This window comes from Beta vulgaris, chromosome 8, assembly GCF_026745355.1.
Source record: "Beta vulgaris subsp. vulgaris cultivar EL10 chromosome 8, EL10.2, whole genome shotgun sequence".
In the NCBI taxonomy this organism is placed as follows: domain Eukaryota; kingdom Viridiplantae; phylum Streptophyta; class Magnoliopsida; order Caryophyllales; family Amaranthaceae; genus Beta; species Beta vulgaris.
In genome coordinates, this window is record NC_079209.1 from 33,906,403 (window position 1) to 33,918,615 (window position 12,213).

Consider the following 12,213-nt stretch of genomic DNA (forward strand, 5'->3'; position numbering starts at 1 on the left):
TCAAGGGGTTATCTCAAGGTGTACTACATGTCAAAAAGCCAAGAGCACTTTTCACCAAGGTTTGTACACTCCTCTACCCATTCCTAATGGTCCTTGGGAAGATGTGGCTATGGATTTTATTGTGGGATTGCCTAGAACACAAAGGGGTAAGGATTCGATCATGGTGGTCATTAATAGGTTCTCTAAGATGGCACACTTTGTTCCTTGTCACAAGACTGATGATGCTTCAAAGGTAGTTGATTTGTATTGTAAGGAGAGTATTCGACTACATGGTGTTCCTAAAACTATTGTGAGTGATAGGGATACTAAAATCATGAGCTACTTTTGGAAGACACTATGGAAGCCCCTTGGTACAAAGTTGTGTTTTAGTACTTCACACCATCCTCAGACTGATGGGCAAACTGAAGTGACTAGTAGGACTTTAGGCGTCTTACTTAGGGGTTTGGTAAGTAAGAGTACCAAGTATTGGGATGTGAAGCTGGCATATGCTGAGTTTGCTTATAATAGGTCACCTACTTATGCCACAAGATGTTCTCCTTTTGAGGTTGTCTATGGTACTAACCCTAGGGTGCCTATTGATCTTATTCCCTTCCCTAGTGATGAAGTATATCATGTGGATGCTAAGGACAAGGCGCAAGCAATGTTGAAGCTTCATGCACAAGTCAAGGCCATAATTGAGAAGGTAAACACCAAATATCAACAACTAGCTAACAAGAATCGAGTACAACACATGTTCAAGGTTGGTGATTTAGTTTGGTTGCACTTAAGGAAGGAAAGGTTCCCAGGCCTTCGAAAGAATAAGCTTATGCCACGTTCAGATGGTCCTTTCAAGATTGTAGAGAAGGTTAATGACAATGCCTTCAAGCTTGACTTACATGGAGATTACAATGTAAGTGCCACTGTGAACGTGGGGGATTTGGCTCCATATGTCCATGATGATGATATGAATCAATTGAGGTCAATTGTTTCTAAAGAAGAGGAGGATGATACAGGAGTAGTTGATGCAAGTTTACTAGCTCTTATACACAAGAATGTGTCAGTAGACCTTGGCTCAATTGATGTACATGGAGGACTCTTCATGGGGGATGATTACTAAGGTGGTAGCATGCTTGCTAACCAACCTAGGTGGCGTGTGAATTTGCACATGTCATGAGAGTTCTAATTCTGTTAGAACTCATATCTTTATTGCTTTCCTAGTTCTACTTGTATTAGGAATCATGGTTTTGCCTACGCTCTTAAAACGATGGATTTTACATGATTCAAGGAGTCTAGAGAGTATAAGACTTGGGGACTTGTCCTAAGCCTATTAGGGTTCTTATTTATGTTTCCTATTAGGATTAGTCTATTTGTTTCCTACTAGGATTAGTATGTTTAAACTAGTATAAATATGGTTATGTAGTTCGAATATTTACATAGTAAATTAATAAGATTTCGTGAGTTTTATAACTTGAGTGTGTTTACACAAATTCTTTTGATTGTTGGTGGCTTTGCCTTATTAAATTCAAAACCATTAGATTTATTCCTTGTGGTGGATGTGCCTGTATCATTGAATAAACTAAGTACTATCCTGGTTCTTTACATTGTTTGAACTTATTGATTGTGTTACTTAATTTCCGCACTTGTTATTTGATCTTAGAAGATTAAATACATCAAAAAGAAATCAAAGTAGGGTTGCCTGATGGATCTTATAGAACTGTGAATATGGCTGACAGCACTAGTAGAATAATTGCTTATTGCTGCGGTTTTACCCATACGTAGCAATATATCACATGAAATATAAAATAAAGATATTATTGCTACGGTTTCTACCTAAAACCGCAGCAATATGGTATCAACAAAAAATTTTTGTGAAAAAAAATTGACTATTTGACCGACATATTGCTGCGGTTTTTCTAAAGAACCGCAACAATATATTAAAATAACATTAAAAAATAAAATTTTAATATATTGTTGCGGTTCTTGTAAAAAACCGCAGCAATATCATTTAAAAAAATTATGAAACACAACGATTAGGGTATTTTTCCTCTCCCTCTCTCAAAGTCATGCAGCTCTCACTCTCAAACTCACGCAGCTCTCTTCTCTCTTCTCTCTCTCAGCCTCTCAACCTCTCTCTCTTCTCTCTCCCTCTCTTTTCTCTCTCTCTCTTCTCTCTTCTCTTTTCTTGGCTTTCTGGAGATTGTTGTTCTCTCTACTGCCCACACCACCTACGATGTGCGCCACACCGCGAAGATCGCCGTCGCGCTGCTTCCTTTCTGGAGGTTGTTGTAGTACAAGTCACAACCTCACAAGTCACACCGACGAAGCCGACGCGACCAGAGTGTTCGACGAAGCCTCCGACGAGTTCCTTCGGTTTTTTTCGTTTTTGCTTCTTATTTCCTTTTCCTCGTTTTTTTTTTCATTTTTTAGATTTGTTGGTAGATTTTTTAGATCTGATTTTATTTTCATTTTTCTCGTCTTTCACCAAGCCGTCGCCGTCGACCGTACCGGCGCCGTCGTCGGCCGTTGTTGCGGTCAGATCTTTTATTTTTATATAATTTCGTTTTTCATATACTTCTGTATTTTTTTTAATGAAAGTATAGGAACGACTAGAAGTACACAAAATTGTCGGCCAGATCTTGCTAAAAAAAAATTACAGAAGTACGAAAGTATATGTAATTTCGTATTTCATTGTTGTTGTCAGATCTTTTAGTACTTCTGCATTTTTTTTAATTCCTCTTTTATTTATGTTATTGCTATGTAATGTTACAGAATCGCTTATTGTTACAGAATCGTTGTTGTTGCTATGTAACAGAAATTCTATGTTAGTTTATATAATTTTATAGTTTGTTTTTTCATGTTTTAGTTATTTATTTGGATTATAAGTTATCTACTCATTTGTTGTTGAGTATAAGATGGTATTTCATCTTGGATTGATGGCTTAGTTTTAATATTTCAAATTTGATTACAAAATACAATTTTTTTTTTTGTTGTACTATGACATATTGCTGCGGTTTTGGTCAAAAACCGCAGCAATATGCCTATTTTTTTTATTAACTACAACATATTGTTGCGGTTTTACCTAGAAACCGCAGCAATATGCTTTGGACATCTGATATAAAATAAATATATTGATGTGGTTTTACCCAAAAACCGCAGCAATATGTTCAAATATTGATGCGGTTTAAAACCACAGCAATATATTAATTACCTATTGCTGCCCCCTTATTTGTTGCGCGGCCAAAACCGCCGCAATAGGCCACTTTTTGACCGCAACAATAAGCATTTATTCTACTAGTGCAGTGTTGTTTTAAATGAGCAAATAATCATACATGATGTGCTGTTGTTAAATGGATTCAAACATAACTTACTCTCTGTTAGTAAGTTGATAGAAAAGGCTGGTATCTTGGTTCACGCTACCAAGGATGCTTGTTATTTTCAGGACCATTTTAAACAGAAGATTCTTGGCACTGACACAAGAACAGGAGGTGTTTACTTCTTCACTAGCATCTGTGAGATAAATAAAGGTGTTTCTCATTTTTCAACATGTAATAATGTTGCTTCTGATGTTGGTATGCTGCCATGTAACACGCCGTATTTTATACCCGTTTAGTAATTATCTGTATTAAATTATTTACTGAAAATAATTTCATATTTCTTTTATCAAAAATATTTTTTTTTTACTAACTTTGACTCTGATTCCTAGATTTCCGAGGTTAAAACCTAGCTAACCTTATTATAAAAAATAGAGTAAGAGAAGAAAAAAAAAAGAAATTAGAACCTTGGAAACCTTGGAGCAGCAGTACTCCACGTTATTCTTTTTTCTCATCCTCTTTCTTCTACCTTTTGTTCAACAAAAGACTTACACTAAAATTGCAAAAAGATTATCAACCATCACCACACATCAATCGTCACTCATCCGGCTTTAATAGTTCTTGTTTTTCTTGGTGGTTTCTCAAAGGGGAAACTTTTGGGTTATTTGGACTTGCGGTTTCGGGTCGAGAATCGGGTCAAGAGGTCGAGATTGTTGGGTCCTTTAGAGTGTAATTTCACCTCATTACTTCCCTTTAAGCAAGTAAGTTATAATTTTCAAGTTATAATTTCGTTTTTGATTGATTGTATGAATTTGGGGTTTTTGTAAATTAGGGCTCCTAAATAAATTAAATTGGGGGAAAATTCTGTTGTATGAAATTTGTATAATTGGTTTATGTTTAATGTTTAATTAATATTCGAGTAATGAACATGTTTTCGGCTTTAGATTTCAAAGTTTATTATTTTCAAAACTTAACCTGAAGATTTAGTCATATGTTATGGTTGTTTGATAAATAAAAGATTTTGTTTATCCAGAATTTTGGTTGTAATGGATAGTTACGTTCTTAGTTGATTAGGCAAGTTAACTAATGGATATTATTCTTCTAAACATGAGTTGACAAGTTGGGACCTTGGCCTGTAGAAATCAGGATTTATGTTGCTTTATTAAGCCTTTAGCAACCATGTGTTACTCCTGAAGGTAAGGTTTCTAAATACTTACAGATGCATCACGTAACTACACAATCCATGGTAATCTACTGACTTGATATTGGCCTTTGGACTTTTAGATTCATCATGTAGAGAATAATTCATCAATTGGGACTTCACAATGTTAAGCTTTGTTTTTGTGATACTGAATTCTAACGCATGATCATGAAGGTTCTCTTTGGCTCATAATGTACATTGACTATTGGTAGAAGTTTCACTAACATGACTACAATTACTACATTGATAATATTTTAGGCGAAATGGCTACACCAGTACTCCATGGATAAGTGTTGTTATGTGGTAGTAATAATGGTGTTGTATATGTATATGTGTTGTGGTGGTTAGTGGTTGTCAGGTTATCTTCCTAGTATTCTAATTTTATTGAGGTCGAGTTTCTAGTTAGTTGTTGTTGTAGCCGGAATGGATGAGGTATAGTTGTATATAACAACGGCATCAAGGTGTCGGTACATTTTAACTAAGCTATGCCATTAATAATTGAATTATGTGAAATATAATCAAGTAAAGTATAGTCAAGTGACTTATACTATGTTACTATATTGTAGATTGCGGGTTCGTAGAGGAACCTTTTTGACTTGAGATTGAGGTACATTGACTGTGTTTGCTACTAAGGTAAGATTTCTTACTGCGCTTGTACAGATGAGTTGAGGAACTGTTTTATAATGTTTGGAAATTTATTTTTACAATGAGATTGTTTTATGAAGTTTATACATTGAGATTTAAATGGTTGTCGATATTTATATTGAAAGAGTTTATGAGATTATTCATAAGATTTATATTAAAAGGAGAAAGTTCCTCAATGTTACCAAGTTGAGATTTTGAAAGGAGGAAGTTCCTCACCCTTACGAGGGTTTACAGAGTTTTATTGTGGGGTTGCCGGTAAGCGGTATTCTCCGAGTTTGGAAGTATGTTGAGTTAACAGTGTCTCAACAATATATTTTAGTAGTTGGGTGTATGTTGATCAATACACTTGCCATTAGTCTTCCTTCTTGGTTCGTTATCAAGTTAGGGGTATGCATACTAGGGACTTTGGTGTTTACCTTGTCTAGTGAGCCTAGCTAGCTCATTGGATTTTTCTATACTTCCTACTCACAGATTATGAAGATTATATTTGAAAGTTTTACAGAATAGTTCAGAAAGAAAGAAAGATGGTTATTAGAAAGTTAATTTTATATATATAATCTGTACACCCTTTTAAATGAATTTGTAAGATATTCCTATATATCTTACCTGCACATTGAATAGTTTTGTTTTATTATAGTATTAAATCTTGCTCAGCCTTTGGCTGATATTACAGTGTTTAATGTGCAGGGACTTGAAGATAGTTAGCTCCAGTTGGGTTAAAGAGTGCGTTGGATCCCTTTTGATTTAATAGGACTTTAAAAGACTTCCGCTGTTTTTTATTTATTTGACTATAAGATTTATGTTCTGGGTTGTAATAATTAATTTTACATTCTATTTAGTTGGTCTGTAATAATTAGTTAAAACTTATTGGTTATTGTTTTAGTTGGAACCATTAGCCTTGCGGTTATTATTAATAATTATCGCGGCGTAGCACCTCTGGATTTCCGAGTTTATTTATATTAAGTTGATTTTAGAAGTATTGAAAATTCAGGGTTGTTATAGTTGGTATCAGAGTTTTAGGTTACTAAGATTTCCTTAAGACGACTTTAAACAAGAATAGGTAATTAAACTTATTAAAATTGAAAAGCCGTTGTGAGGAAGTGATATGGGAAGGCAAGAAATTATACTATTATGAGCTGATGATATATAATTCTCTTTTCATGTTCTTGCTTGATTCATTTATTTATTTTCTTTTCTTTCTTTTGTTAAGAATAATTTGGTAAGGGTGAATCATTTTTGGTTTATCTTTGTTTCTATTGTGCTTTTAAGATGATGCGTAGACACGCGCGTGCCAGAAACTCGAGCTCGAATCGTATGATGCGTGGGATAGCTCAATCCACTCGAGCCTTAACTGATGCTATGGAGAAACTTGCCGAGGCTCAAGCTGCTGCCCTTAATACTCCCGTTACACCTGTTGCAGGCAATGTTAGTTGAAAAACCGCTGTGATTTCTAAAGCAATTGACCAGAAGAAACCTTCTTCTTTTGATGGTAAGGGTGACCCTACTAAGATGGAGAACTGGATTAGAGAATTTGACAAAATTTTTACCACTCTCCAAGTCTCGAATGAGATGAGGGTTGATGCTGCTGCCTATTATCTGGTTGCGGATGTTGATATTTGGTGGACTCATAACAAGTTTGATCTGACTACTAAGGTGACTATGGATGAGGAGGGAGAAGAACTCATGGAAGAGAGAGAGTTTGGTTGGACTGAGTTCAAGAAGGCGATTCGTGATGAGTTCTTTCCAGCCCATATGAGGAAGAGGAAGAGGACGGAGTTTAATGATCTCGTGCAGGGAGATATGTCAGTTCATGAGTTTTATGTGAAATTTCAGGAGTTGGCTCGTTTTACTAAGGGGTTAGTTCCTGATAAGCAGGAGAGAGCGGTGAAATTCGAGGAAAAGTTAGACCCCGATCTTCATTCTAGGATGGGAGCTGGTGAGTATGCCACAGTGAAGGAGGTGTACACTCATGCTTGTAATGCTGAGAGGATTGAGGACAAGAGACTGGCTGCAAAGAAGTTGAAATCCACTCCAGCAGGGTCTACTCAGGCGACTGAAAAGGGTGATACATCTGGTTGCACTGGTTACAACAAAGGCAGAGGGGGTTTCAATAAAAATCAAAACTTTGAGAACCGTGATTCTGGTGGTAACTATAACAAGGGAGGTTCCAATCAGCAGTATTCAAAGGACAACCAGAATTCCACTCTTTTCCGTAGCCAGCCCCAAGGTCAGATTCAGAGGACTGATCGGATTTTCTATTGCAAACGTTGTAGTGAGAACCACCCTGGCAAGGATTGTGATGGTAATTTGGTGGAGTGTAATCACTGTGGGAGTAAAGGGCATCGTGCTTATGAATGCTTTAACCCTAGATCGAGGAACTTCAGGCCTGAGATGAGTTCGAGGAATGGGGCGCAAGCAGATAAGAGACCCCATAATGGTAACAACAGTCGTCCTGCTCTTTCTACACCAGGGAATGTTGCACCTAATCGCAATGGAGGGACTGCAAATGCTACCTAGGGACAAAGAGGTGATGTGAGGAGGAACATTGGGCAGGTTCATGTGATGAACCAGACTGAGGCAAACACCAAGGGAAACGTGGTCACTGGTACTTTTTCTATTCATTCGATGTCCGTTTATGTGCTATTTGATTCTGGTGCTTCTCATTCTTTTGTGTCTGTGCTTTTTGTGAAAAAGTTAGGGTTAGAGAACTCTAGAACTTGTGATGTAGATATCTCTATTCCTTCTGGTGTGATCATAACTTGTAATAACTTGTATCCAGATGTCCCTATTATGTGTGGTAGTACCACCCTAGCAGCTGATTTGATAGCTTTTCCTTTGCATGATTTTGATGTAATTCTAGGGATGGATTGGCTTAGTAGGCATAAAGCCAAGATAGATTGTTAGAAAGAAAAGGTGTCTGTAGTTGGTCCTAGTGGAGTCCACGAGTTTTATAGAGGGTCTTCTTTGAAAATCATTTCTGCGTTAACTCTAAAATCCTATTTGAGGAAGGGTTGTCCTATGTACTTGTGCCATGTTCACGACACTAGTAAGGAAGAGCCACGTGTTGAGGATGTTCGTATTGCTAGTGAGTTTGTAGATGTTTTTTCTGATGATATTCCTGGCATGCCTCCGAGACGTGATGTTGAGTTCAGTGTTGACTTGATGCCTGGAACTGGACCTATTTCTAAGCCTCCTTATAGAATGACGCCTGCTGAAATGAAAGAACTTAAGGCTCAGTTAGAAGAGTTGCTTGATAAGGGCTACATTCGGCCTAGTGTATCCCCATGGGGTGCACTTATTTTGTTTGTGAAGAAGAAGGATGGGAGTCTTCGTCTATGCATTGATTATAGAGAGCTCAACAATGTTACTGTGAAAAACAAATACCCCTTGCCAAGAATAGATGATTTGTTTGATCAGTTGGTGGGAGCTGGAGTTTTCTCGAAGATTGATCTGAGATCTGGATACCATCAACTTCGTATTGCAGAGAATGATATTCCTAAGACGGCTTTCAGAACTCGCTAGGGCACTATTTTACTGTTATGCCCTTTGGGTTGACTAATGCTCCAGCAGTGTTCATGGACTTGATGAATCGAGTCTTCAGGCCGTACCTGGATAAGTTTGTGGTGGTGTTCATAGATGATATATTGATTTATTCAAAGGATGCTAGTGAGCATGAGGAGCATCTTCGCACTGTTCTGCAGGTCTTGAGGGAGAATAAGTTGTATGCTAAGTTCTCCAAATGCGAATTCTGGCTGGAGAAAGTTGCTTTTCTTGGTCATATCATTTCTAGGGAGGGTGTCTCAGTTGATCCATCAAAGATCCAAGCTGTTTCAGAATGGCCTACTCCAAAGAGTGTGACTGAGATTCGTAGTTTCCTCAGCTTGGCGGGTTATTATAGGAGGTTTGTGAAGGACTTCTCGAAAATAACTCGGTCGTTGACTGCATTGATGAGGAAGGATACTAGGTATCGTTGGGATGATGATTGTGAGAAGGCGTTCCAGATTTTGAAGGAGCGTCTCACCACAGCTCCTGTGTTGACCTTACCTGATGGGAACCTTGAGTACGAAGTGTTCACAGATGCTTCGAAGAATGGTCTTGGTTGTGTGCTTATGCAGGATAAAAAGGTTGTTGCTTACGCTTCTAGGCAACTGAAGAACCATGAGTTGAATTATCCGACGCATGATCTAGAATTGGCAGCTGTTGTTTTTGCACTTAAGATCTGGCGTCATTATCTGCTTGGCACATCATTCAAGATATTTTCAGACCACAAGAGTCTGAAATACATTTTCACTCAGAGAGAGCTGAACATGAGGCAGAGGAGATGGTTAGAGCTAATCAAGGATTATGATATGGAGATTCAGTACCATGAGGGTAAGGCTAATGTTGTGGCAGATGCACTTAGTAGGAAATCTTCTCACTGTTTGCAAACCATGTGTTCGAGGAATCGTTTTTGGGAGGAGTTTCAGTATCTTGATGTGGAGATAGTGCAATTGGGAGCTCAACTTAACTCTCTTATGATTCAGTCCACTTTGTATGATGAGATCAAGAAAGCTCAAGTACATGATCAATTCTTAAAGGAAAAGCAAGATAATGAGCCTGTCAATTTCACAGTGGTTAAGGATGGTAGCATGAGATTCAAAGGGAGATGGTGTGTTCCTAATGTTCCTGAGTTGAAGGAAAAGATCTTAGAAGAAGCTCATTCAGCGCAATATTCAGTTCATCCTGGAGGGGATAAGATGTACAAGGACCTTAAGCAGACGTTTTGGTGGCCGCATATGAAGACGGATGTTGCTAAGTATGTCTCGAGATGCTTGACTTGTCAGAAGGTCAAGAGTGAGCACAAGAGGCCTCAGGGGATGATCCAGCCTTTAGAGGTTCCTACATGGAAATGGGACTCGATCTCAATGGATTTCGTTTGTGGACTTCCGAGGACACCAAAGGGGAATAATATGATCCGGGTTATTGTGGATCGTCTTACCAAGTCTGCTCATTTCGTTCCCATGAAGGATACTTGGAAGCATGAACGATTGGCTACTGCTTACAGAGAGCACGTGATTAGACTTCATGGTGTTCCGAGTGATATTGTTTCGGACAGAGATCGCAGATTGTGTCTAACTTTTGGCAGAAGCTTCAAGAAGCTTTGGGGACTAAGTTGAAGATGAGTACAGATTTTCATCCTGCTACAGATGGTCAGACGGAGCGCACTATTCAAACATTGGAAGATATGTTGAGAGCTTGTGCCTTAGAGTTTCAGAGCTCATGGGAGGATAAACTTGATTTGATAGAGTTCTCATATAATAACAGCTATCATTCTACCATTTAGATGGCACAATTTGAAGCTTTGTATGGTAGGCATTGTCGTACTCCTTTGTGTTGGAGTGATATTGGTGAGTCGGTTGTGATTGGTCCAGAGATGATTCAGGAGACTGTTGAGCTGGTCAAGCTCATCTAGCAGAAAATGAAGGCGGCGCAAGATAGACAGAAAGCTATGGTGATAAGATCGTCGCCATGAGAGTTTCAGTGGGAGAGAAGGTGTTGCTTAGGGTCTCTCCTATGAAATGAGTTATGAGATTTGGGAAGAAGGCAAGTGAGCCCTAAGTTCATTGGTCCGTATGAGATTTTGGAGAGAATAGGAGAGGTGGCTTATAGATTGGCATTGCCGCCAGGCGTTGATTGTGCGCATAACGTGTTCCATATTTCTCAGTTGCGGCGATACATTAGTGACCCTTCACATGTGCTACAGCCAGAGACTCTCCAGTTAGATGATAACATGACTTATGAGGAGTTTCCAGTTCAGATTCTAGATCACAAAGTTCGTAAGATTCGCAAAGGTGAGACAAAGATTGTGAAGGTGCTGTGGTCAAACCACAACTCGGAGGAGTCTACTTGGGAAGCTGAGGATGCGATGCGTCTTAAGTATCCCCATCTCTTCACCCAGGTAAATTTTTTGTTACGAGGACGTAACTCCCTTTTAAGGGGGGTAGAATTCATACTAATTCGTGCATATTATTATTTATGGTTTCTATATTAGTAAGTATGAGTTTGGTCATTTGAGTTTATCTATTAATATGTGAAATGCTAGTTGAGGTTTTATACGTCAAGTGATGGTAGTTGACTAAAGTATATAGTTGACTAAAGTATAGAGTCAATGTGTTATCTTAATGTAAAGGAGTATAGGCTTGTTCTTTGGGTAATATTTTGAGTTTCGAGGCGAATATTTTAAGTTTCGGGGCGAAACTTATTTTAAGGGGGGTAGATTGTAACACCCTGTATTTTATACCCGTTTAGTAATTATCTGTATTAAATTATTTGCTGAAAATAATTTCATATTTCTTTTATTAAAAATATTTTTTTTTTACTAACTTTGACTTTACCTTTGAAGTGGTTAAAAAAAAAAAAAAAACCGATTCCTAGATTTCCTAGGTTAAAACCTAGCTAACCTTATTATAAAAAATAGAGTAAGAGAAGAAAAAAAAGAAAAGAAATTAGAACCTTGGAAACCTTGGAGCAGCAGTACTCCACGTTATTCTTTTTTCTCATCCTCTTTCTTCTACCTTTTGTTCAACAAAAGACTTACACTAAAATTGCAAAAAGATTATCAACCATCACCACACATCAATCGTCACTCATCCGGCTTTAATAGTTCTTGTTTTTCTTGGTGGTTTCTCAAAGGGGAAACTTTTGGGTTGTTTGGACTTGCGGTTTCGGGTCGAGAATCGGGTCAAGAGGTCGAGATTGTTGGGTCCTTTATAGTGTATTTTCACCTCATTACTTCCCGTTAATCAAGTAAGTTATAATTTTCAAGTTATAATTTCGTATTTGATTGATTGTATGAATTTGGGGTTTTTGTAAATTAGGGCTCCTGAATAAATTAAATTGGGGGAAAATTCTGCTGTATGAAATTTGTATAATTGGTTTATGTTTAATGTTTAATGTTTAATTCGAGTAATGAACATGTTTTCGGGTTTAGATTTCAAAGTTTATTATTTTCAAAACTTAATCTGAAGATTTAGTCATATGTTATGGTTGTTTGATGAATAAATGATTTTGTTTATTTGGCTTAGAATTTTGGTTGTT

The 12,213-nt window shown here is 37.6% G+C and overlaps 1 protein-coding gene and 1 long non-coding RNA gene across 2 annotated transcripts; both read left to right on the forward strand.

Annotated features, from left to right (window-relative positions):
- The first annotated feature begins 3,639 nt into the window (after positions 1-3,639).
- On the forward strand, positions 3,640-5,921 carry LOC130589727 (uncharacterized). The gene is made up of 3 exons (XR_008967364.1): positions 3,640-4,051; positions 5,058-5,124; positions 5,824-5,921. It is a non-coding gene; the product is annotated as an uncharacterized LOC130589727 (long non-coding RNA).
- A 724-nt stretch (positions 5,922-6,645) lies between these two features.
- LOC104901353 (uncharacterized) lies at positions 6,646-7,653 on the forward strand. Its single transcript, XM_048635527.2, has one exon. It carries the CDS (start codon positions 6,646-6,648, stop codon positions 7,651-7,653), a length of 1,008 nt encoding a protein of 335 aa, XP_048491484.2.
- The last annotated feature ends 4,560 nt before the right edge of the window (positions 7,654-12,213 follow it).

What these genes read in the sequence shown, in the direction of transcription:
- LOC104901353 (XM_048635527.2), top strand. Translation starts at nt 6,646, where the DNA reads ATGGAGAACTGGATTAGAGAATTTGACAAAATTTTTACCACTCTCCAA.